Source organism: Ornithorhynchus anatinus, chromosome 8 (genome assembly GCF_004115215.2).
Source record: "Ornithorhynchus anatinus isolate Pmale09 chromosome 8, mOrnAna1.pri.v4, whole genome shotgun sequence".
NCBI classification, from domain to species: domain Eukaryota; kingdom Metazoa; phylum Chordata; class Mammalia; order Monotremata; family Ornithorhynchidae; genus Ornithorhynchus; species Ornithorhynchus anatinus.
In genome coordinates, this window is record NC_041735.1 from 63096290 (window position 1) to 63122536 (window position 26247).

The 26247-nt window shown below is 44.3% G+C and overlaps 1 protein-coding gene across 1 annotated transcript in view; it reads left to right on the plus strand.

The window, feature by feature from the left end:
* ANKMY2 (ankyrin repeat and MYND domain containing 2) overlaps positions 1-26247 on the plus strand; it is a 40538-nt gene that overhangs the window by 809 nt on the left and 13482 nt on the right. Inside the window, exons 2-5 of the mRNA XM_029070603.2 lie at positions 12380-12444; positions 18513-18651; positions 21211-21309; positions 23745-23905. Of these exons, the coding sequence (XP_028926436.1) occupies positions 12380-12444; positions 18513-18651; positions 21211-21309; positions 23745-23905 (464 nt within the window). The remainder of the gene's footprint in view (positions 1-12379; positions 12445-18512; positions 18652-21210; positions 21310-23744; positions 23906-26247) is intronic.

A 26247-nucleotide genomic window follows, 5' to 3' on the forward strand; every position in this document is an offset into this window, starting at 1 on the left:
GGAGGCCAGGAGGAGCCAGGGGTCCAGCCTGCTGGGCATCGGGTACTTCCCCCCTCCGATGTTCAGGATCCCCAGGACCATCCCCGGCTGTACCCTCGGCCTCATTCCAGGCAGCGGGCTGCTGACCACCCCCAATTGCTTTGGACTAGTATTACTATTATTATCATCATTACCATTATGATTGTTATACTGGTTAAGCGTTTACTACGTGCTGAGCACTGTACTGAGCGCCGGGACGGATCCAAGACCAAGCCCCACTTTTCCTCGGCCCCCACTCCCTTCCGCGTCACCCCGACTCGCTCCCTTTCCGCTTCCCCCCTTCACCGCCCCCCAACGCTTATGTATATACGTATATATCTGCAATTCTACTTATTTATATAGATGCCCGTTTACTTGTACTGTTGTGTGTCTCCTCCCTCCTCTAGGCTGTGAGCCCTCTGTGGGCAGGAATTGTCTCTCCTTGTTGCTGTATTGTACTTTCTGAGTGCTCAGTACAGTACTCTGCGCACAGTAAGCAGTCAGTAAATACAATTGAATGAATGACTGAATCCAAGTTAATGAGATCGGACCCAGTCCCTGCCCCACATGCAGCTCCCAGGCTAAGGAGGAGGGAGGACCGGCGTTGAACTGCAGGATGAGATAAAGCTTCGCATCCAAGGCCTGTAAGCGTTCAGTTGTCAACGGGCGGAAGAAAGGAAGATGGGCTGTCCAGCTGGCTCGGACAGGACCCCGCCATCCGCTACAGCGCTAAGACCTCCAACCTCCAGCCCCTCGCCCTGTCCGAGTGTCCACGGGGCGGAAAGCAGGGCAGTTCACTGTCAAGATGGGATGAAACTCCTAACTTCCTTTCTAGCCCTTCCATCCTACTCACAGGTCATCCTGGTTCTTGGCAGGATATCCCCGGGGAATTCTTGGGCCCCGGGAAGCTTTGTAGGTCGCTGTGTGGTTTGATGGCACAGCGTGGATAGAAACGTCAGGAGCGACTATTAGAAAAAGTTCAAATTTCAGAAAATTTCTCAAGTTTCTCCAGACTCTAAACTCCTTTTGGTCAGGGGTCTTGTCTAACATCTCTATTGTATTCTTTCTCAAGTGCTTAATACAGTGGTCTGCACACAGTAAGTGCTCAGTACATAGTTTTGACGTGTGGGCTATTCAGTACCTGTTCTCCCTTGTCCTTAGCTTGGGAACCCAATGTGGGACAAGGACTGACCTGATTATTTTGTATGCGCCTCAGCGATTAGTGCTTGCTACATAGAAAGCTTGACAAATATCTCAAGTTAGCATCATTATTAGAGTAGCAATAATTTTGTTTTGTTCTTGGAGTGATGTCTTGTCCTGTGTCATTATCATTTGCAGTGATGTCTCAAGCAGTCTGTTATTGCAAGCGCTTTCATTTGAAAGAGCACATATTCAAACTACGGTCCAACATTTTTGATGCACATTCATTTGAATATTGTCTTTAAAATTATAATTGCAGTACTGGTTAAGTACTTAGTGTGTGCAGAGCACTGGGGAATCAGCATGGCTAGTGGATAGAGCATAGGCTTGGGAGTCAGAAGGACCTGGGTTCTAATCCCAGCTCCGCCACTCATCTGCTTTATGACCTTCTCTGAGCCTCAGTTACTTCATCTGTAAAATGGGGATGAAGACTTTCAGCCCCAAGTGGGACAGGAACTGTGTCCAATTTATTTAACATGTGTCTCCCCCAGTGCTTACAACAGTGCTTGACACATAGTCTGTGTTTAACAAATACCATTTTTTTTATTATTATTAGTGTATGCTCAGATGGGAATTAGACATATGGTACCTGTCTGTCAAGGGGCTCAACTTCATAAGTGAAGTAAACTACATCCCTTTTGGTGCTAAAGACACAGCATTGAAGACTCCTTCCTAGCTCACCTTCACACGGCTTTGCTGGGTGGGACATGTGATAAAAATGAACAAAAGTAGGATAACCAAACGACTTCTGTAAGGAGAACTGAAATTGGGATTTCGGTCATATTTATTGAGCACTTACTGTGTGCAGAGCACTGTACCAAATACCAAGGACAATAGAAGAATCATTTTAAGGACACGGTAAAACAAGCCTAAGGTAGTGCTGCTTCCCAGATGAAAACTGGGAGTCCCTTGCCATAGACAGACCTACTTGGGGTACTGCTCTCCATGGTATTTTTAATGTTATTTGCTAACTGCTTACTATATGCGAGGCACTGTACTAAGCGCTGAGATAGATGGTAAGCAGGTTGAACACAGACCCTGACCCACATGGGGTTTACAGTGTTAACCCCCTTTTTACATATGAGGTAACTGAGGCATGGAGGAGTAAAGTGACTTGCACAAGGTCACGCAGCAAGCAAGTGGCAGATCTGGGATCAGAACCTAGATCTTCTGACTTTCAGGTCCGTGCTCTTTCCATTAGGCTATGCTGCTCCTCTGAAAGAAGTGGCTCTTTTCAAGCAAAACGTTTATGAGGAGCAAGAGAGAAGGAGGCAAAAAAGACAAAAAGGCCACAAGATCTGCAAATATAAAACAAGACAACACAACCGATATTTTTTTGGAGCTTAATGTGGATTCCAAATTGGTCTTTTGAGTCACACATCCACTCCTAAGATGAATATCACTGTTAGTAATGTCCTTTAAATCTGAAGGATGGGGGGAGGCAGGAAGGTTGTGGTATGTGTGTGTGTGTATACATATCTATCTATATTTAAATATATGTAAAATCAGACAGAACACCACAATAAATGAATCACAGAGCTGCCCCAATATAGCAGTTCAAAGGGCTATTGGGAAATCCAACTCTAGAATGACTTATAGTTGTATTCTAACTCAATCTATAAATTGCTTGTAAAGAGATAGCAGGTAAATTAGTCTACTTATATGTTTTATGAAACCCAAGGAAAGGCAGCTAATAAAAATATTACAAATTACAAAAAATACAAAATAATACAAATACGGATCCACGGCACTTTTATACATATCTGTAACTGATTTATATTAATAAATCTATCCCCCAATAGACTATAAATTGGAGAAGCAGCGTGGCTCAGTGGAAAGAGCACGGGCTTTGGAGTCAGGGCTCATGAGTTCGAATCCCAGCTCTTACATTATTATTATTATTATTATAAATTTGCTGTGGGCAGGGAACTTGTCTACCAACTGTAACTCTCTCCAGGATTTAGAACAGTGCTCTGCACACAGTAAGCACTCAAATATGATTGATTGATTGAATTACATTGTTGTACTAAATTATTCAGACGTTTACTGAGAAAGATGTTTAATAATAATAATGTTGGTATTTGTTAAGCACTTACTATGTGCCGAGCACTGTTCTAAGCGCTGGGGTAATCACAGGGGAATCAGGTTGTCCCACGTGGGGCTCACAGTCTTCATCCCCATTTTACAGATGAGGGAACTGAGGCACAGAGAAGTTAAGTGACTTGCCCAAAGTCACACAGCTGACAAGTGGCCGAGCCGGGATTCGAACCCATGAACTCTGACTCCAAAGCCCGTGCTCTTTCCACTGAGCCACGCTGCTTCCTCTGTCCAAAATGTTTTTCTCAGCAGAGGTAATTAATTGAACTATGTCAAGAAACAGTGCGGTCTAGTGGAAAGAGCACCGGCCTGAAAATCAGAGGACCTGGTTCTAATCTCGGATCTGCTGACCACTTGCTGTGTGACTTGGGGCAAGTCACTTACCTTCTCTGTGCCTCAGCTTCCTCAACTGTAAAATGAGGATGTCAGTCAGTGGTATTTGTTAAGTCCTTACTATTTGCCAAGCACAGTTCTAAGCTCTGGGGTAGATGCAGGGTAATCCGGTTGTCCCACATGGGGCTCACAGTCTTAATCCCCATTTAACTGAGGCACAGAGAAGTTAAGTGACTTGCCCAAAGTCACACAGATAATAAGTGGCAGAGCTGGGATTTAGAATCCACAACCTCCAACTCTCAAGCCCATGCTCTTTCCACTAAACCACGCTGCTTCTTCTCTTACTGTTTGCAGAATACTGTGCTAAGCACTTGGGAGAGTCCAATGCAACAAAAAGGCATATTCCCTGCCCACAACGAGCTCATGGTCTAGAAGGGGAGACAGACATTAACATAAATAAATCAGATTATGCACATAAAGTACTTGTTAAATACATGCCTCCCTCCTACCGAGCCCTATGTGGGACGGGGATTGCATCTGACCTACTTAGCTCTTACCTACCCCAGCAGTTAGAGCACTGTTTGACACATGCTGTTTAAACCAATACCATATTTTTTAAAAAAAGCAAAAATCACAAAGAAACAGTATCTTCCCCCAGAGTTTCGTAAAGAGACGCAGCGGCAAAGTTGCCGATTACAGAATTGCTGGCAAAAATGTTAAACTTCAGGAGGAGAATCTTGACGTGGTGGTTGAAAGTTCTCTGCGAGCCTTGGTCCGGTGGTGCTGGCCGACCAAAGGGCCGACCGAGATGTGGTCCCAGAGGGGCCGGGACGCGGTTCGCAAATCTCAGAACTCTCCAGCCTGGAATGACAGAGGGCCAAACAAGGTCCGAGACGGGTTCGCAGCTCACTGTCTGCAGCGAATGACTCTGTTTACAGTTATAGTGTACTCTCCTAACCGCTTAGTACAGTGCTCTGCAAACTAAACGCTCAATAAAAATGATTGAATATATTTTCAGTTCAACTGGGCCGCAAAGATTAGGGCTCCCCAGCCTAGGCTGACAAAGGCTGAGGCAGGTGGGCACAAAATTATAATCTATAAAAGGGTAAAGGATAGGGGAAGAAGTGCAGCTCACCGGATCTTGGCAACAGGCATTGCAGTTTGATGAGAGTAAACCCCAAGGTAAGCAGAAAGGGACAGCGTGGTTTGGCGGGAAGAGCCCGGACTCGGGAGTTAGAGGATGTGGGTTCTAATCCTGCCTCCGCCGCTTGCCTGCTGTGTGACCTGGGGCAACTTCTCTGTGCCTCATCTATAAAATGGGGATTAAGACTGTGAGCCCCAAAAGGGACAACCTCATTACCCCAGCTCTTAGAACACTGCTTGGCACATACTAAGTGCTTAACAAATAGCATTATTTATAGAGAAGCAATGTGGCTTAGTGGAAAGAGCACGGGCTTGGGAATCAGAGGTAGTGGGTTTTAATCCCGACTTCGCCACTTATAGCTGTGTGACTTTAAGCAAGTCACTTAACCTCTTTGTCTCAGTTACCTCATCTGTAAAATGGGGATTAAAACTGTGAGCCCCACATGGGACAACCTGATCACCCTGTATCTTCCATAGTGCTTAGAACCGTGCTTGGCACATAGAAAGTGCTTAACAAATACCATCATTATTATTATTATTTTACAATGAATAATAAAAAAATATGCTATCCATCCTCACAGGAAGTGGTGCAAGCTGAAAAGTATTGATAAATTCATTTAGTCCTATTTACTGAGTGCTTACTGTGTGCTGAGCACTTACTGAGCACTTGGGTGAATACATTACAACAGCGTTCAAGAAAGACATAGACTGTAGTGGTTATTGGCGGAGAAAATTAGAAGGCCACAGTTTTTTGGGTGGTAGATTTTTGGTGGGTAGGCCGACTGGGTTAATTTTCTTTGAAAGTCAGGACAGTGGAACACCAGTTTTATTTAAGCGTACAAGTTTCCTCTTCCCTCAGTGAATCTACAAGATTGTAAACTCTGCAAAGACCACGTCTACCAACTCTAATGTATTCTCCCACGGGTTTAGTACGGTGCTCTGCGTAGAGTAGGTGCTCAGTGAATACTATTGATTGCTTGATGGGAAGAGGAAAATAAGTAGATCCCCTGTGTTGTCCCAGGATTGGAGAGCCCCCATTTTTTTTTTAGTGGTATTTAAGTGCCTGCTCTGTGCCAGGCACTTTACTAAGGACTGGGGCAGGTACAAGGTAAGAAGGTTGGAGAACAGTTCCTGTCCCACATGGGGTTCACAATATGAGTTGGAAGGAGGAGGATTTAATCCTGATTTTACAGAAAGATGTAGTGACTTGTTCATGGTCACATAATAGACTGGTGGTAAAGTCAGGATTAGAACCCAGGATCTGTGACTCCCAGGTTTGTGTTCTTTCCATTAAGACACACTGCTTCCTCTGAAACAGGGTTTGGGCCTGCCCCTGTCTGCATATGGAAGAGTCCAAATATTTAACGTGAGCAAGAGCTGTGGTTAGTACAGAGTGGGCTAGCCAGCTTGCATGGGGCATTTGTTTATTTTCCTCAAATTCCCATTTCCATTTACAAATGCCTCCATATTAATCAATGTCCCAACTAAGCCAGCACATAGAGATAGGCTTATATTCAAAGGAAAAGTTAGGCTTGTATTTCTAACAACAAGACTAATCAGTCTTATTTTTTGAGCCCGTACCGTGAGCATAGCACTTTACTAAATGCTTGGGAAGGTATAATATAAGAGTTGGTAGACACCTTCCCTGCCCATAAGGAGCTTACAGTCTAGAGGACTGGACAAGATGTCAGAAACCAGCCACATGAGTCCTTGGGTACCTCTGTGGGAGACAGAATTCTTGGCTGGATGCACTAAATAATGGGAATGTCAGACTAGGTTCACTACAACACATTCACTGTGAAGTCTCAAAAAAATTAAATTGTGACTTGAGAGTTACCGGAGAACTCACCTGAGTGGCTAATGCATTCAAAAGTCATGGTCTCACCAAAAAGAAAATGTGCTAAGGCCTCTAGCTATTAGAGGTCATCCAGTCTTAGCACAGGCCTGGGAGTCAGAAGGACCTGGGTTCTAATCCCACCTCCAAGTCACTTCAATTCTCTGTGCCTCAATTACCTCATCTGTTAAAAAAAAAAAAAATATGGGGATAAGAGTGTGAGCCCCATGTGGGACAGAGACTGTGTCCAACATGATTAACTTGTATCTACCCCAGCGCTTAGAACAGTGTTTGGCACCTAGTAAGCACTTAAGTACCATAATTATTATTATTGATTTTATTAGTCAATATTTTGAGTCCAGAGTTTCCTTTCCCAAATTCCTTATTCTGTAAGGTATCAAAAAATGTTTTTGCATTATGGGACTCTCCTTTTGTTATTATTTTGCTATTATGAATGATAATAGTAATAATAATTGGGGTATTCGTTAAGCCTTTACTGTGTGCCAAGCACTGTACTAAGCCCTGGGATAGATACAAGATAATGAGGCCAGCTCACTCCCTGTCCCTCATGCGGCTCATGTTCTAAGGGGAAGGGAGGACTAGTTAGGAGACAGGCACAGAGAAGTTAAATGACTTGCCCAGGGTCACACAGAAAGCATGGGGAGGAGGGGGTTAGAACCAAATACCTCTGACTCCGAGGTTCATGCTCCTTCCACCAGGCCATGCTGCATTTTATATATTTCTGGAATGCTTTCTCAGTGAAAATTCAAAGAAAAAAATGATGACCCTGTGGTCATGCCAGTGCCATAATCACATACACCATCCTTCCCCTCCTTCCCCTCTCTCTACACCCCACCCCACCAGTCCAGGCTAGATCTGCCTGCCCCATATTGCTTGTCCTCATAGCATTAGGATCGTAAAATAAATGTAAATGCACCTTCCTGCAGTTAAACACCCTTTATTCTGTTCTGACATAAATTAAGATGACCATGACTTGGCACAGTCCTCCTTTTAAGAGCCTTAGCATGTCAGAAAATAGCAGTTACCCCTCTTCTCCAGTCAAAAAAAGTCCAATTCCATTAGCCTTCCCTCCATAGTCCTTGTTTAATCATTATTTTGGCCTTCCAATGTTTCCAAATCATCCAAAAATAAAGAGCTCTAAATTCTATCCTAGTAGGACTTAGTAGAACTCACATAGTCAGGAGAGATCTCTTGGAGGAGATGTGCCTTGAGGCTGTGAAGAGGGGGAGAGTAATTGTCTATCAGATATGAGGAGGAAGGGCATTCCAGGCCAGAGGCAGGACATGAGCGAGAGGTCGGTAGCGAAATAGATGAGGTTGAGGTACAGTGAGTAACTTGGCATTAGAGAGGAGTGAAGTATGTGGGCTGAGTTGTAGTAGGAGAGTTGCAAGGTGAGGTAAAAAGGGGCAAGGGGACTGAGAGCTTTAAAGCCAATGGAGCAGCAAGACCTGCTGGAGGAGACCAGACAAACCCCAGGACGATCAACCTTCTTTACCTCCCCGTAGGCAAGGAGAAAGTAGGATATGGACTTCTGGCTAGAGAGGCGAAAAAGAGGTGTACACATTTAGCACAGGTGGGAGTGTGTTAGAAATAGCAGTAGCCTTTTTGGACCACCCACTGGTTGCGGTGCAGTGCACTAAATGTATGGGAAGTATAATAATAATTATGGTATCTGGTAAGTGCTTACTAGGTGGCAAGTGGCACGTTCCTTGCTCACGAGGTGCTTGCACTCTATTGGAGAAGGCAGACGTAAAGCATTTTTAATAGACTAATAAAATTAAATACCTGAATGTACAACTGAATAAATATGCCCAAATGCAGAGAATGGTCAAAGTTCTAGAGATGGCTAATGGGATTATAGGACTTGGAGGTCTGGAAATTTAGTGGGAAGACATTTTGAAGGAGGTGGGATTTCAGGAGGGTTTTGAATATGGGGAGGTATTTCAAATTTGGGGTGAGGGGGTGGTTTCTATGCCTCGGAAACAGCATGAGGGAGGGGATAGAATTGAGAGCGAGCTAGTTAGAAGAATGGCTTGGGAGGAACGAAAAGAGTGAGTTTGGGTATAGTGGGTGAAGAGTGCAGAGCTCCAAAATGGCCCTATGAAGTGGGGAGGGGAGGTTTAATGTCCCTAAAGCAAGCAGGGCAATAATTACGTTGAATTTAATATGCACTTTCTAATTCTCTAAAAAGTAATTCAAACACCAAAAGAAAAGCCTCCCCCCTCCCCCTCTTTCTCCTTTTTCTTTTATTTAGTGGTCCAAAGAAGCATATAACCTAGAATGATTGGGAAGAAAGGAAAGGCATCACTTCATATTCACATTCTGCTTTTGTGTTAAGGGAATCTATTAGGCGATGATGGGCTGACAACCATATAGCATGAAAAATGACTTTGTGGCTAGAGCACGGGGAAATGTACCAGTCAGAATGCTTTTATAAATGTCACAAAGCCTTTTGGATAACCACTCCCCCTCTTTGTTTGGCCTTCCTACAGAATTCATTATCTCTGTGGAGATAAGGCTTCGGAATTAATTTAAATTGATGCCACTGCAATATAATTCAGCGAGATTTCTCTTTGAGCCCCCTTCAATTAAATAGAACTGGTGGGCAACCCCATGTGAAGTAATATAATTTCCCGTTGCTTGCAATTTCAGTGACAGGTAGGTGATCGTACAGCAAAACCGAAAACTAATTCATCATCCTGTCTTTGTTCTGTCTGCAATATTTCTAGCTCAGAGATGTGCAAATTAGTCCCATTGGTCTTCAACCATCAGGTAGGGTAGGATCCAGTGCTTGGAATAATTAGAACTATAGTGGCCATCTTTAAGGCAGGTTCTTATCTATTTGTCATCTTCCACCTGTCTGATGGGCGGGCGATTAGGGTTGGGGTGACTGACGGGTATTTCCTGGATCACCCACCATTTGCCACATTATGCACCTCTCCCAGATCTACTAGACTGTGAGCTACTAGACTGAGAGAATGCCCATAAGACTCTGTTTTATTGTTATACAGTACTCTGCACAAAGTGAGCGCTCCATAAATACGACTGATTGACCTACTCTGTCCAGGGGAGCTACTGGGGGACCTCAGCCCTTTTACATATTCAGTAAAGTTTATTGGGCTGCTTTCATTCATTCATTCTATTGTATTTATTGAGCGCTTACCGTGTGCACAACACTAGTAAATGCTTAGGAAAGTACATCACACCAAAAAACAGTGACATTCCCTCCCCACAGTGAGCTTACAGTCTAGCGGCGGGAGACTTGTGAGCAGGGGTCATATCTACCAACTTTATTGAATTGTACTGTCCCAACCACTTAGTATAGTGCTCCACACACAGTAAGCACTCAATAAATACTATTGATTGATTGACTGATTGATTGGGCACCAGGAGTGTAAAGTATTGTACTTAGAGGAGAGTACAATAGTTAGTAGATGTAATTCCTAACCTCAAGGGGCTGGCAGTCTAAATTACAGATAGGAGGGAGGAGGAAAAGAGGACACATACATGATCTAGTGCTTAAGTGACAGGACAGGTAAGATGTGTGGGAACCCTGGTGGTTTGAGAACTTAATTGATAAATCAGTGGTATTAAGTGCTTACTATGTGCAGACCCATTGTACTAAGCACCTGGGAGAATACTACATAACAGAATTAGCAGAACTAGAATTAGCCCGTTGTAGACGGGGAATGTGTCTGGTACGCTTTTGTGTCATACTCTCCCAAGTGCTTAGTACAGTGAAATGCACCCAGTGAGCGCTCAATAACTATGATTGATTGATTGACTGAGTGGCAGCTGGGGGGATAAGAAGTGGGGAGAATGAGAAAGTACTCAGTGGAGGGCCCTTGGAGGAGATGTGATATCAAAGGGGCTTGGAAGATGGGGAGGTTGCCAAATTTGAAAGGGGAGGCACTTCCAAGATAGGGCAAGAACAAATCCCTGGCTTAGTTTCTACTACACATCCCCTCTGGAGTTGCTAGGGATTTGGGTATCATTCATCTGACCTCAGGGTCAGAAGAAAGTACTTTTGAGCATGCGTTCACAAGGCTGCATCCCCCATTCTATAGAAAAACTAAGTGTACCATTTGCCCCTGTTGTAAACATTCTGTACCATAGGGAAGCTTGGCTTTGCAGTGGATATGGTACAGTCATTTGGATCAGAAAAGTGTAGCATAGCGTAGCTTAAAAATCACCTCCTCCAAGAGGCCTTCCCAGACTGAGCTCCTCTTCCCCCTCTACTCCCTCTGCCATCCCCCCTTTACCTCTCCGCAGCTAAAGCCTCATTTTCCCCTTTTCCCTCTGCTCCTCCACCTCTCCCTTCCCATCCCCACAGCACTGTACCCGTCCGCTCAACTGTATATATTTTCGTTACCCTATTTATTTTGTTAATGAATTGTACATCGCCTTGATTCTATTTAGTTGCCATTGTTTTTACGAGATGTTCTTCCCCTTGACGCTGTTTAGTGCCATCGTTCTTGTCTGTCCGTCTCCCCCGATTAGACTGTAAGCCCGTCAAACGGCAGGGACTGTCTCTATCTGTTGCCGACTTGTTCATCCCAAGCGCTTAGTACAGTGCTCTGCACATAGTAAGCGCTCAATAAATACTATTGAATGAATGAATAGCTGTGAGAGCATAGGCCTGGAAGTCAGAGGACGTGGGTTAATAATCCCAGCTCTGCTACATGCCTATGTAACCTCTAGACTGTGAGTCCGTTGGGTAAGGATTGCCTTTGTTGCCGAATTGTACTATCCAAGCGCTTAGTACAGTGCTGTGCACAAAGTAAGCACTCAATAAATTTGATTGAATGAATAACCATGAGCAAGTCCCTGAACTTCTCTCCCTGAACTTCTCTAGGCCTCAGTGTTGTCCTCTGTAAAATGAGCATGAAATCCTTGTTTTCCTTCTCCCTTATGTGGGACACTAACTGTACTCGACCTGATTGTCTTGATTAATTAATAATAATGTTGGTATTTGTTAAGTGCTTACTATGTGCAGAGCAGTGTTCTAAGTGCTGGGATAGATACAGGGTAATCAGGTTGTCCCACATGAGGCTCACAGTCTTAATCCCCATTTTACAGATGAGGTAACTGAGGCACAGAGAGGTGAAGTGACTTGCCCACAGTCACACAGCTGACAAGTGGCAGAGTCGGGATTCGAACCCATTATCTCTGACTCCCAAGCCTGTGCTCTTTCCACTGAGCCACGCTGCTTCTCATGATTAATTTACTGATTAATTCAGTGCTGAGCACATAGTAAGTGCTTACCAAACACCGTTATTATTACTGTTATTGTTATTTTTAGGTGCCTGTATGTCAACTGTGTATATGCCCAAATGACCATTTCTGTGTTTTTGAGGTTTTATCCATTAACATTCAGGATGCTTCAATTTGGGGATCTAATAATCCATTAATTTATTGCTATTGTTTTTGTCTGTCTCCCCCGATTAGACTGTAAGCCCGTCAATGGGCAGGGATTGTCTCTATCTGTTACCGATTTGTACATTCCAAGCGCTTAGTACAGTGCTCTGCACATAGTAAGCGCTCAATAAATACTATTGAATGAATGAATGAATAATTTTCCACAAAATGCCATTTTGTTTCTTGCCTAGTTACCAGATATTTTAAAAGACTAACTTTTAAATGACCTCTGACATGACTTCTCATTTTTCTTTGGGTTCTTCTTTGACGATGATTTACAAAATAATCTCTATTTTCTGTGTTTTATTTGTCAAGGCAACATGCAAGAGGCCGGAAGACTCCTAGGCAGCAAGAATGTCCGAGTCAACTGTTTAGATGAGGTACCAAAACGTTTTTAAATAAAAGTCTTTTCCTTTTGAAATTCACAATTTCCAAAATGTAATTTGCAAAAGACATAGGTTTCCTGGCAGCTCAGACTTAATAATGAGGTCGACTTCTTCCCCTTGGTAGTTTGCACTTAGAGAAACAGCATGGGTCAGTGGAAAGAGTACAGGCTTGGGAGTCAGAGGTCATGGATTCTAATCCAGGTTCCACCACTTGTCAGCTGTGTGACTTTGGTCAAGTCACTTAACTACTCTGTGCCTCGTTTACCTCATCTGTAAAATGGGGATTAAGACTGTGAGCCCCAGATGGAACAACTTGATTACCTTGTACCAACCACCCCCAGCGCCTAGAACAGTGCTTGGTACATAGTAAGCACGTAACAAGTACCATCATTATTATTAACACTTGTACAAACTATATGGTCACTCAGTCAATTGTATTTATTGAGCGCTTACTGTATGCAGAGCACTGTACTAAGCACTTGCGTGGCTCAGTGGAAAGAGCATGGGCTTTGGAGTCAGGGCTCATGAGTTCAAATCCCAGCTCTGCCACTTGTCGGCTGTGTGACTGTGGGCAAGTCACTTAACTTCTCTGTGCCTCAGTTCCCTCATCTGTAAAATGGAGATTAAGACTGAGCCCCACGTGGGACAACCTGATTCCTCTATGTCTACCCCAGCGCTTAGAACGGTGCTCGGCACATAGTAAGCGCTTAACAAATACCAACATTATTATTATTACTTGGGAGAGTACAGTATAATCAATGTACACATTCCCTGCCCGTAGTGAGCTTAGAGTCTAGAGGGGAGAAATTTTAAATTAAAAAAAAAATATAGATATATACATAAGTGCTGTGGGGCTGGGCTGGGGGAATGAATAAAGTGAGCAAGTCAGGGTGATGCAGAAGGGAGTGGGAGAAGAGGAAAGGAGGGTTTAGGGAAGGTCTCTTGGAGGAGATGTGCCGTCAATAAGTTTTAAAGGGGTAATAATAATGTTGGTGTTTGTTAAGCGCTTACTATGTGCAGAGCACTGTTCTAAGCACTGGGGTAGATACAGGGTAATCACGTTGTCCCACGTGAGACTCACAGTCTTAATCCCCATTTTACAGATGAGGTAACTGAGGCACCGAGAAGTGAAGTGACTTGCCCACAGTCACACAGCTGACACGTGGCAGAGCCGGGTCTGTCAGATATGAGGAGAGAGGGTGTTCCAGACCAGGAGCAGGACCTGGATGAGAGGTCAGCGGTGAGATAGATGAAATCGAGGTACAGCGAGAAGGTTAGCATTAGAGGAACACATTGTTCAGGCTGGGTTGGAGTAGGAGAGTAGCCAGGGGAGGTAGGAGAGGGCAAAGTTATTGAGAGCTTTAAAGATTCAACCACTAAACCCTGCAGCCATCCGGGCTAGTATTGATTACAAGGTGACTTCAAGAACATTTGGACGTAGGGAAATGACACTTCTGAGTCCATCAGGGAGGAATCCCAACACATGAAATGTTCATCAAGGAGGATCAATGATGTGAACACGAAGGGTGATGCTTAAGTTGGAAGGGGAATGAAATTCCTGCCCCGAGTGCCAAACTCTCTTCTAGAGAGTGCTGGGAGCATGTGTAAACAGTTTCTGTAAAAACTTGGCCCTTGTGACCTTGGCATCAGTTCAGGCTACAGGATATCAGGGAGCCTGGGTGAAGTCTCAAAATAAAACTGGTAAATGCCTTGCTGATCACGTTGGTTAGTCCTTTGAGAATATGAAATAATTCACGGACCCATTTTAGCTTTGGTGAAAATCTCAGTTCCTTCAGTCAAAACAGTAGAATATCTGGAGTGTCTCCTTTTGGCAGAAAGTCCCCCTAAGCGCTCTGGAGATTCCAATAAAGGTCAAAGGCACCACGGCTCTCCCACCTTCAAAGCCTTATTAAGGTCACATCTCTGCCCAGAGCCTTCCCTGATTAAGCCATCTTTTCCCCAGCCCCTTCTCTCTTCTGTGATATCTACGCCCTGGGATCTGTGACCTTTGGGCATTAACTATTCACCCCACAGAATTTATGTGTCTAAACTATTTATTTTGTTAATGAGATGTACACCTTGCCTCTATTTATTGCTATTGTTTTAATGAGATGTACGTACCCTTGATTCTATTTATTGCTATCGTTTTGGTCTGTCTCCCCCTATTAGACTGTAAGCCCATCAGTGGGCAGGGACTGTGTCTATCTGTTGCTGATTTGTACATTCCAAGAGCTTAGTACAGTGCTCTGCACATAGTAAGCGCTCAAGAAATACAATTGAATGAATGAATGAATAATCTCCAATTATTAGGTACAGATCTATATATTATATATTTGAAATTATTTGTATTACTGTCTCCCCTTCTAGACGGTAAGCTTGACGTGGGCAGGGAACATCTCTACCAATTCTGCTATACTGTACTCTCCCAAGCACTAAAACAGTACTCTGCACAAAGTACCTGCTTGATAAATACCATTGATGATGTTCTGTGCCCTTTATGGGCTTACAAACTAGTGGGGAGAGCAAAAAGGAATTAAAGCTTCAAGTCCCTTCCTTCTGTTCTTCCAAAATCTGTAGAAGCTAGGCTTATCTCGGTGTTAGATTGTAAGATCCTTTAGGGGAGGGGTCATGTGCCCTACCGTATTCTCCCAAGTACTTAGTACAGTGCTCTGCTCAATAAATATTACTAATTGATTGAGGTGAATCTAGTTGTCTACAGTCAATCAGTGATATTTAAGGAGCACCTACTTTGTGAAAAACACTATTCTGTACATTTTGGAGAGGAAAATAGAGTAGGTAGACATGATCCCTCCCCTCCTAATAATGATAATAATTGTGGTATATCTTAAGTGCTTTCTACGTACCAGGCACTGTACTGTGCCCTGGGGTGGATACAGCAAATGGGTTTAATAATAATAATGTTGGTATCTGTCAAGCGCTTACTATGTGCAGAGCACTGTTCTAAGCGCTGGGGTAGATACAGGGTATTCAGGTTGCCCCACGTGAGGCTCACAGTTAATTCCCATTTTACAGATGAGGTGACTGAGGCACAGGGAAGTGAAGTGACTTTCCCACAGTCACACAGCTGACAAGTGGCAGAGCTGGGGTTCGAACCCAAGACCTCTGACTCCCAAGCCTGGGCTCTTTCCACTGAGCCACGCTGCTTCTGTAGCTTCGCTGCTTCTACATAGTCCCAGTCCCAGGTGGGGCTCACAGTCTTAATCCCCATTTTGCAGTTGAGGGAACTGAGGCACAGAGAAGTGAAGTGACTTTCCTAAGGTCACACAGCACACAAGAGGCAGAACTGGGATTAGAACCCAGATCCTTGCTCTATCCACTAGGCCACACTGCATATACAAAATAAAAGGCAGTCCTCAAGCCAGACCAAATCTAAAACTGTACAGGGAGAAGCAGCTTGACCTAGTAGATAAAGCCTGGACCTGGGCGTCAGAAGGACCTGGGTTCTAATCCCAGGTCCACTACTGGTCTGCTGTGTGACCGTGGGTAAGTCACTTCACTTCTCAGTGCCTCAGTTTCCTCATCTGTAAAATGGGGATTGAGAATGTGAGCCCCACCTGGGACAGGGACTGTGTCCAAACTATCTTGTGTGTACCCAACACTTAGTACAGTGCCTGGTACATAGGAAGCACTTAACAAATACCTTAAAAAATACTAATAAACATAATGCTTATCATTCCCCTTAGCGAGTCTAATCTAAACGTGATGAACTACATGCTTTCTCGCACTCTGTGGTCTGGGATCGTGTCCACGAATCCATGCTTTCAGGCACTTCGTGGGCTTGGATTGTGTCCACAAACTCAATTGTCCTTTCCCAAGCACTTAGTACAGTGCTCTCTACCCAGTGTAAACGTTCAATGAATACCATTGATTGATTGCTATTACAGTGTACACAGTAAGTCCTTAGTACATACCATCAATTGATGAATTCAGTAACATTATACCTTTCCACTAGACTGAGACCACTGAAAAGAATAAATGTATTTTCTCTAGTATTTGGAGGGTTGCCCAACTCACATTCTTATATGTTCACCCCAATATTAGGTCTTGGTTTTTTTTTTATTAGAATATTCAGTCCTTGAACTTGTCTTTCCACTTTATTCCTTTAAAATCCTCTGGCTAAGTACCCTGATTACTAAAGCTGAGGAAGTGGAATGTGCATGAGCAGCTACATGATTTCTCCGCTCTGAGTAGCTCCTTATACCCCATGGAGTTGATTAAGGACCTATCTTTTATTTTCTTCGTGGTGTTCCTCCTTGGAAGGGAGCAGAGGAAAATGTGCTTTAGTTCCAAGGTCATTAATTAGAACCACTGCTCCAAACAATAAGCTAAAAAGACTGCTTTGTTCTAATAGTTCCCTATCAGGGAAATAGAATCTGGTTCTGCAATTCAAATAAAATGTTTAAAAGTGTGTGTGTTTGTGTGTGTGTGTGTGAGAGAGAGAGAGAGAGAGAATGAGCAGAAAGAAGTCAACAAAAGATGTTTGGAGATTAGGACAAAGTGACCCTTCTTTGGACTCTGAGATCATTTTGAGTGCCATAAAAAAATATTCGGTCCATATTTAATTGCTTAGAAGAATCGGTGGTGGGGAAGTCAATCTATTTTTTCCTCTAGTTCTTTATGGTGTGCCCATGTTTTATCTAGGTACTTCCAGCTGCTTGCCATATTTAAATTAAATTCAAGAGGCTAGGCTGAAGAAGAATGCAAATTAGGACTGCACTCCTGGAGATTAGTTTAAACCCAGTACTGAAAAGGGTGAATGTCGTATGCCAAGCGTCTATTTTTTCGCTTGTTACCTACATAGCCAAATGGGATCATCTGCTTCATTTATGCACAAGTCACTTCCTGACTAAATCTTTTATTTGGGGAAAAAATCTACTGTATTCCCTAAAGGAAAAAAAAAAAAAAGATGTAGCCCTTGCTTTGTAACTTTCCCTAGATTCAGAATGGGAACATTTTTACCATCACTTCAGCCTTATACATTATGGATCAAGGATCCTGTGCTTTTTTCTAGAGAAGAATTTGGGGTTAAACAGGTGTCATTTAAGTTTTTTACTTTGGTTGTGGCCAACAGGCATCAGGATTCACAGAGTGCCTACTCTGTGGGCTGTACTAGACGCTTGGGAGAGTACCAGTCAATCAATCAGAATGGCCGACTGGATATAGTCCGAGCCTGGGTGTCAGAAAGACCTGGATTCTAATTCCGGCTCTGCCATTTGACTACTGTGTGACCTTGGACAAGTCACTTCACTTCTCTGTGCCACCGTTACCTCATCTGCAAAATGAGGATTAAGACTGTGAGCCCCATGTGGGATAGGGACTGTATCCAAACCCTTTAGCTTGTATCCACCCGCTTGTATCCACCCCATCGCTTAGAACGGTGCTCCGCACATAGTAAGCATTTAACAAATGTGGCCATTGTTATTATAATCACCATTAATCAGTGGTGTTTATTGAGCACTTACGTTGTGCAGAGCACTGTTCTGAGAGCTTGGGAGAGTACAATATAACAGAGTTGGTAGATACGTTCCCTGCCTGCAACGAGTTTACAGTCTTCTATGTCTGCTGTAGAATGAGTAGACGTAATAATAATAATTAATAATAATTGTTTGATTTGTTGAACATTTATTGTATATCAGGCACTGTGCTAAGCACTGGGGTGGATACAAGCATATTGGATGGGACACAGTCCCTGACCCACTTGGGGTTCGCAGTCTCAATCCCCATTTTGCAGATGAGGTAACTGAGTCCCAGAGAAGTGAAGTCACTTGCCCAGGGTCACACAAGAAACAAGTGGTGGAGCTGGGATTAGAGCACACAACCTCCTGACTCCCAGGCCCGTGATCTAGACATAACCGCTGTCCTCAAAGAGCTTAAAATCTACCGTGTGCAGAAACTACCGTACTGGGCATTAGGGAGCCTGCGATAGAGAAAATTAGGCAGGATCCCTGCCCGCTAGGAGCTTGCATTTGACCAGGGGGCCAAGTAGGAGAAATTGATTAACAAAACCCTCAGTGCTTTTCTCTTTCCATTTTCTCCCAAAGCATGGGATGACTCCCCTGATGCACGCAGCATATAAAGGGAAGATCGACATGTGCCGGTTGCTGTTACGACACGGAGCGGACGTCAACTGTAACGAACACGAGCATGGCTACACCGCCCTGATGTTTGCCGGGCTCTCCGGTAAGTTTGGGTCAGTAGGTTTTTCATAATGATGGTACTTGTTAAGCACCTACTATGTGCCAAGCACTGTCCTAAGCACTGAGGTGGATCCAAGTTAATCAAGTTGGATACAGTCCCTGTCTCACATGAGGCTCACTATCTTAATCCCCATTTTATGGATAAAGAAACTGAGGCACAGAGAAGTCAAGTCACACAGCAGACAGGAGGCATAACTGGGATTAGAACCCAGGTCCTTCTGACTCTCAGCCCCATGCTTTATCCACCAGGCCAGGCTACTTCCTAAAATTGTGGTCATGGTTAAGCATTTGCTATGTGCCAGAACTGTATTAAGTCCTGGGGTAGATAGCTTGGACCCAGTCCGTGTCCCAAATGGGGCTCGCAGTCGTAATCTCCATTTTACAGATAAGGCAATTTAGGCACAGAGAAGTGAAACAACTTGCTCAAGGTCACACAGCAGACAATGCTGGAGCCAGGACTAGAACCCAGTCCCTTCTGACTCTCAGGTCTGTGCTCTATCCTCTCGGCCACACTGTCCCATTTGCCTTTTCCTCTGCCTTTTTTTTTTTTTAATCCTACCTGCCCAATTTCCATCTCATTTGATTATTTGCTTAATCCTTTTTTTTCCTCCTCTTTCTTTTCAGATGTGATTTTTCTCTTCTCCTATTAGACTCTGCCCCTCGCCTCAACCCCTTTCTCCCTTCCCACCCTGGAATCTGTTCTCTACTTCGGCAGTGTGCCAGGTTCCTGCCGCTGGGTGCTGGGGGCAGAAAGCTGCCTTGCATGTTGCTGGGGTGGCCCCTGGGGTCCCTAAGCCCGTTGCCGTGGGGAAGAAAGGATGTACTGTTGCTAGGATACTAAGGCTGTAGTGGAATACACCCCCCCATCTCCCTTCTATAGTCTTCCCTTCAGGCTAGACTGTGGGTGGCGGTCAACCCTCCTCTCACCCACCCTCCCCACTTTTGGGCAGGGTGCAAATCTTGATAAATGAGAAGCAGCGTAGCCTAGTGAAAAGCAGTGTGGCATAGTGGATGGACCCCGGGCCTGGAAGTCCAAAATACCTGGGTTCTAATCCTGGCTCCGCCACTTATCTTGGTCTTCACTTCTCTGTGCCTCAGTTACCTCATCTGTAAAATGGGGATTAAGACTGTGAGCCCTATGTGGGACAGGGACTGTGTTCAATCTGTATCTACCCCAGTGCTTAGTACCGTACCGGAAACCCAGTAAGCACTTTACAAGTACCCTTTAAAAAAATAAGCCAGAACAGAAAGCAAGAGTCTGGGCTGTTGGAATAGAAAACGCTGAACTCTGCTTCTTATGAATTTCCTTGCAGAATACTCTTGCTCCAGATCAATGCCTGCCAAGATGGTCCAAATCAAACCCTTCCCCCACCCATTTATGCCTTGCATGTTATGATAAAATTGATTCTGGTTCTGTTCAAATATTGTTATTGTTATTATTAAGTTATTGTTATGATAGGGTAGGGATTGAATCTATTTATGTTATGTCATATTTGTAAGCATTTACTATGTGTTTAGAACCATTCTAAGCACTGGAGTAGATACAAGTTAATCAGGGTGGACACAGTCCCTGTCCCAATATTCCTTTGACAAATTCTAAATTAGGAGAAGTGCAGTTTTGGATTAAGTGGAACAACCTGGTTGACCAAGTGATTCCTCTGGTCAAGCAAAACATAGTTTATCTCTGAAAAAAGTAGGTGGAAGAAAGGCAGAGTGTCATATATTTAATAAGCCCTTCCCCTATAACGTCAGTAAGGCTATTTGTTGGAACCAGGGTTAATAATAGTTAATTGTTTGGTTAACGCTCAGACAATATAAATCCATCAATTTTCCTTGCAAACAATTCCCTTTCACCTCATATTTTGTCTAATATTACCATTTCGTCCCTACTAAAAGGATTCTAGATAATTTTCTGGATTATGTACATTTCTACTTGAAGGTGAAATTGAATGTGGAGTTCTTTCAGCTGTCCCTGCAGTGTAACCACTGTCATATTGATGGCAACCCCTTTGCGGAACTAATTTAGTTCCTACCATCTAGAAATAGTAATGTTTATTTTGTGTCAAGCACCATATCAAGTGCTGGGGAAGGTACGAGATAATCAAGTTGGACCCTGTCCCCGTCGCTCATGAATCTCACAGTTCAAGTAGGAGGTAGAACAGGTATTTACTCTTCATTTTATAGGCGAGAATATTGAGGTATACCCTCAAGTTAGGTGACTTTCCCAAGGTCACACAGCAGGCAAGTGGTGGAGCCGGAAATAGAACCCAGGTCTTCTGTGTCCTGGACCAAGGCTCCTTCTACTAGGCCACACCATTCCATGCTAGGTTTTATAGAGAAGTAAGAGATGTCTGTTAAGGGCTCACCACTAGATCCAGAGGGAAGGTGTTAGCTGAAGAGCCTTTTGTTGGATAGGGATTGTTGCCGAATTGTAATTTCCAAGCGCTTAGTACAGTGCTCCGCACACAGTAAGTGCTCAATAAATACGACTGAATGACTGAACCTCCTAAAGATAACACGTGTGTTCTCCCTTCATATCCAGGCAATAAGGAAATCACGTGGGTGATGTTGGAAGCTGGAGCAGAGACAGATGTCGTCAATTCGGTTGGAAGAACGGCGGCTCAGATGGCTGCCTTTGTCGGTAAATTGGTCGGACACCGCTAGGTTGCGGATTTCCACCAGTGTTGTCAATCAGTGGTATTTAGAGAGCACTGTACCGAGAGCTTGGGAGAGTACTCTAGATTTGATAGAGACAGTCTTTGCCCTTAAGGACTTTACAGTCTAAGGGGATGATAGACATTAAAAGAAATTAGAGCTGGGGAAAAGCACCGAGTATAAGGGTACAGTCAAAAGGGCTGTGGGGCTGGGAGTGGGGTGAGTGCCTGAGTGCATAGAGGGTGGGACTAAGGGCATGGGAGAGGCAGTAGGGAGGAAAAATAGGGTGGGGAGAAGAGACCCTAGTCCAAGAAGGCTTCCTGGAGGAGATATCACTTCAGTAGGGTTTGAAGAAGGGAAGAATCCCAATCTGCCGGATGTGTAGGGTTAAAGTTTTACCCCCATCCCATCCCTTTGCTTTGCTTTTCATGTTGATCGCTGTGGCTTACAAAACAATGCTCTAAGCATGGTGGGTTTTCCTCCAAACCAACCTCTCCAATGAACTCAACTCTTTTGGTCCCCTGTCCCTCCGCTGATCTCTTACCACTAACCCACAACCCTGGATCACCTCCGCTCTACTTCTCTTCTGCTCCCAGAACTCCTCATCTTCCCACCCAAACCGTGTCCTCCCCCTTTCTTTTCCATTACTATGTACAACCCCACCACTATTCTCTCTATCCCAGAAGCAGTGTGGCTTTAGTGGAAAGAGCACAGGCTTAGGAGTCAAAGACTGTGGGTTCTAATCCCTGCTTTGCCACTTGTCAGCTGTGTGACTTTGGGCAAGTCACTTAACTTCTCTCTGCCTCGGTTACCTCATCTATAAAATGGGAATTAAGACTGTGAGCCCCTCGAGGGACTGATAATCTTGTATCTACCCCAGCGCTTAGAACAGTGCCCGGCACGTAATCAGCACTTAACAAATATCATCATCATTATTATTATTTATTATGATAAGCCCGTAGCAGTGGCTTTATCCTCGACTCATCTCTGTCATTCCACCCAATATAATCAATCTGTCACCGAATCCAGTTTGTTCTACCTTCGCAATCTTGCAAAAATCTTTCCTTCCATCTCCATCCAAACTGCTACAAAGCCGATCCAAGTACTTCTCCTACTCCTCCTTGATGGCTGCTTTAGTCTCCTCGCTGACCTCCCTGCCTCCTTTCTCTTCCCACTCCAGTCCATACTTCACTCTGCTGACCAGATGATTTTTCTAAAAAAATGTTCAGTCCACATCTCCCCACTGCTGAAGAACCTCCGGTGGTTGCCCATCCACCGCCGTATCCCACTGAAATTCCTGACCGTCGATTTTAAAGCACCCATTCAGCTCTCTCCTTCCTACCTTGTCTCTCTGATCTCCTACTACAGCACACCTCACTCCTCTAACACTAACCTACTCGCCGGACTTCGGTCTTCTCTGTCTTGCTGCTGGCTTTTTGCCCCTGTCCTCCTTCTGGCCTGGAATTCCCTCCGCTTCCATATACGACAGACCCCTACTCTTCCCACCTTCAAAACCTTATGAAAATCACTCTTCCAAGAGGCCTTCCCCACTTAAGACCCCTTTTCTCCCATTCCCTCTCCCCACATCATCTTGGATCTGCACCCTTTAAACACTTGATAATAAGAAAGCTGATGGTATGTGTTAAGTGCTTACTTTGTGCCAGTCACTGTTCTAATTGCTGGGGTGGATACAAGCAAATCAAGGTGGACACTGTTCCTGTCCCATGTCGGACTCACGGTTTCTGTGCCCATTTTACAATGAGGGAACCGAGGCACAGAGAAATGAAGTGACTTGCCCAAGGTCACACAGCAGACAAGAGGTGGAGCCAGAATTAGAACCCATGACCTTCACTCGCATCTCTTCAGCACTTACGTACATATCCCTGACTTGCTTCCTTCATTTATCCCCCCCCGACAGCCCCATGGGAGTATTGTATATATCTGTTATTCATATATGCGTATTAATGTCTGTCTCCCTCTCTAGACTATAAGCGCATTATTCATTCAATAGTATTTATTGAGCGCTTACTATGTGCAGAACACTGTACTAAGCACTTGGAATGTACAGTTCGGCAACAGATAGAGACAATCCCTGCCCATTGACAGGCTTACAGTCTAATCAGGGAATGTGCCTTGCTATAGTGTAGTCTCTCAAGCACTTAGTATAGTGCTTTGCACACAGTAAGCGCTCAATCAATTTGAATGAATGAATGAGCAAATATCCATAATATATTTGTATTAATGTCTGTCTCCCCATCTAGTCTGTAAAAGCTCCCCGTGGGCAGGGGACATATTTACCAATCGTGTTGTATCCAACTCGCCCAAGAGCTTAGTACAGGGATCTGCACATATGCACATAGGAAGCACTCAATGAACACCGTGGAATGATCTATTGTTTTCTCCCCTCTCCTCTTTTCAAAGGGCAACACGACTGTGTGACGGTGATCAACAACTTCTTTCCTCGAGAAAGGCTGGACTATTATACCAAGCCCCAAGGACTAGATAAAGAACCCAAGCTGCCCATAAAGTTGGCCGGGCCCCTACACAGGATTATCACTACAACAAACCTGCATCCTGTAAAGGTGAGGTTTTGTGTGACTGAATTTCGGTTGTGTAATTATTCGGCATTTACACGCTGAACACTTCTCTGAATAGCAGGAAGGATCACCAAGTACAAGTTATTTGTTGGAAGAAGATATCAATTCATTCAGTCGTATTTGTTGCGCACTTAAGGCGTGCAGAGCACTATACTAAGTGTTAAAGAGAGTACAGTACAACAACAAACAGACACATTCCCCATCCACAGCAACGTTATATCAGGGATCAGTGGGTACCAGCCATGTGTGGTGCCACGGAGCCATATGCAGAGTCCTGTGATCCTAGTAAATGCCCCCGTCCGGTCAGGAGCAATAAGCCACATCTGCTCAGTTGGAGACTCCCCAAAAACTGTCGTAAGCTATTGGTGATGTTACAAATATGTTCAGTCCTCAGAGCTTGGAAATAGGCCTCTGGGGACATAATTGCACATAACTACGGAGTATCTCTGAAAGCTAGAGAAGCAGCACGGTGTAGTGGATAGAGAGCGGGCTTGGGAGTCAGAAAGATATGGGTTCCAATCCCAGCTCCACCACTTGTCTGTTGTGTGGCCTTGGGCAAGTCACTTAACTTCTCTATGCCTCAGTTACTTCATTTGTAAAATAGGGATTAAGACTGTGAGCCCAGTGTGGAAACCAGGACTGTAAACAACCCAATTACCTTGAATCTACCCCAGCGCTTACTACAATGACTGGGCCCTTAGTACAATGACTGGCACATAGTAAGTGCTTAACAAATATCACAATTATTATGATGATGATGATGATGATGATACAAACAGATTCCACAAACCAGGGCATTTTATTGTACCTTTTTCCCCATGTACTTCTCTCACTTTGCAGAGGAGGCACTGGAGTTTTTAGTGGTAATGGTACTTGTTAAGTATCTACTCTGTGCAAAGCACTGTGCTAAGTGCAGGGGAAAAGGTACACATATGAAGTATAGACATCTAACCCCCAAGAGGCTCCTAATCTAAAAGTCACAGGAAAAGGAACTTGGTAATTCACTCAGTCTTCTGGACGCAGATGGGAAGCATCTTGTTTCTTGAATTGCATTACTCACAGGCAGGCAGAAGGCAAGAGGAAATAATTTTTTCCTGGTCAATGGCCTGTTGGTTAAAAGCAAGCTAAAGTATCCAGATTCACTGTGCTGAATTTTTCTGATCCTGTTCTGGAGAGACATGCCAAGAAACATGAAGTCCTCTTGCTGACCAGCCCTTCTGTGCCACAACCTGTCAGTTGAGTCTTGAAGTAAACGATAGTAATAATAATTATTAAGATATTTCTAAGCATTTATAGTAATGAGTAATCCTGGTATTATTAAGCACTAACTACGTGCCAGGCATTGTACTAAGCGTTGGGGTGGATACAAGCAAATTGAGTTGGACACAGCCCCTGTCCCACTTGGGGCTCCTAGTCTCAATCCCCATTTTGCAGATGAGGTAACTGAGGTACAGAGAAGTGAAGTGACTTACCCAAGGTCACCCAGCAGACAAGTGGCAGATCTGGGATTAGAACCCATGACCTTCTGATTCGCGGACCTGTGCTCTATCCATTACATGTGCTTAGCACTAATATGCACTGGGATAGATACAAGATAGTTAAGTCAGACACTTGCTCCCTTTGTTCATCCCCACTTCCAGCCCCACAGCACTTAGGTACATATCTGTAATTTATTTGTATTAATATCCGCCTCCCCCTCTAGACTGTAGAGTGTGCTGTGGGCAGGGATTGTGTCTGCTGTATTGTTATATTGTACTCTCCCAAACACTCATTGCCGCGCTCTCCACTCAGTAAGCGCTCAATGAATATGATTGACTGACTGATAGTCCCTGCCCCACACCGGGCTGACAGTCTAAGAAAGAGGGAGAATTGGATTCTCCTTTTATGGGTGAAGAAACTGCGGCACAAAAAAGTGAAGTAACTTCCCCAAGGTCACACAGAAGCCAAGTGGCAGAGCAGGATTAGAACCCAGGCCTGTGTTCTTTCCATTGAGCCATGCTGCTTCCCGATTCCTTTTGTCTGTGCAAATGGGGAGCGGAGAGAACCTATCTTAAAACACATCAAGTCCTCCAACATTGGACCCACACAGTGATCATGAGTTCTGCATTTCTGAATGATTCTGCATTTCCCAAGGCCTTTTAGAGAAGCAGCGTGGCGCAGTGGAAAGAGCACGGGCTTTGGAGTCAGGGCTCATGAGTTCGAATCCCAGCTCTGCCACTTGTCAGCTGTGTGACTGTGGGCAAGTCACTTAACTTCTCGGTGCCTCAGTTCCCTCATCTGTAAAATGGGGATTAAGACTGTGAGCCCCACATGGGACAACCTGATTC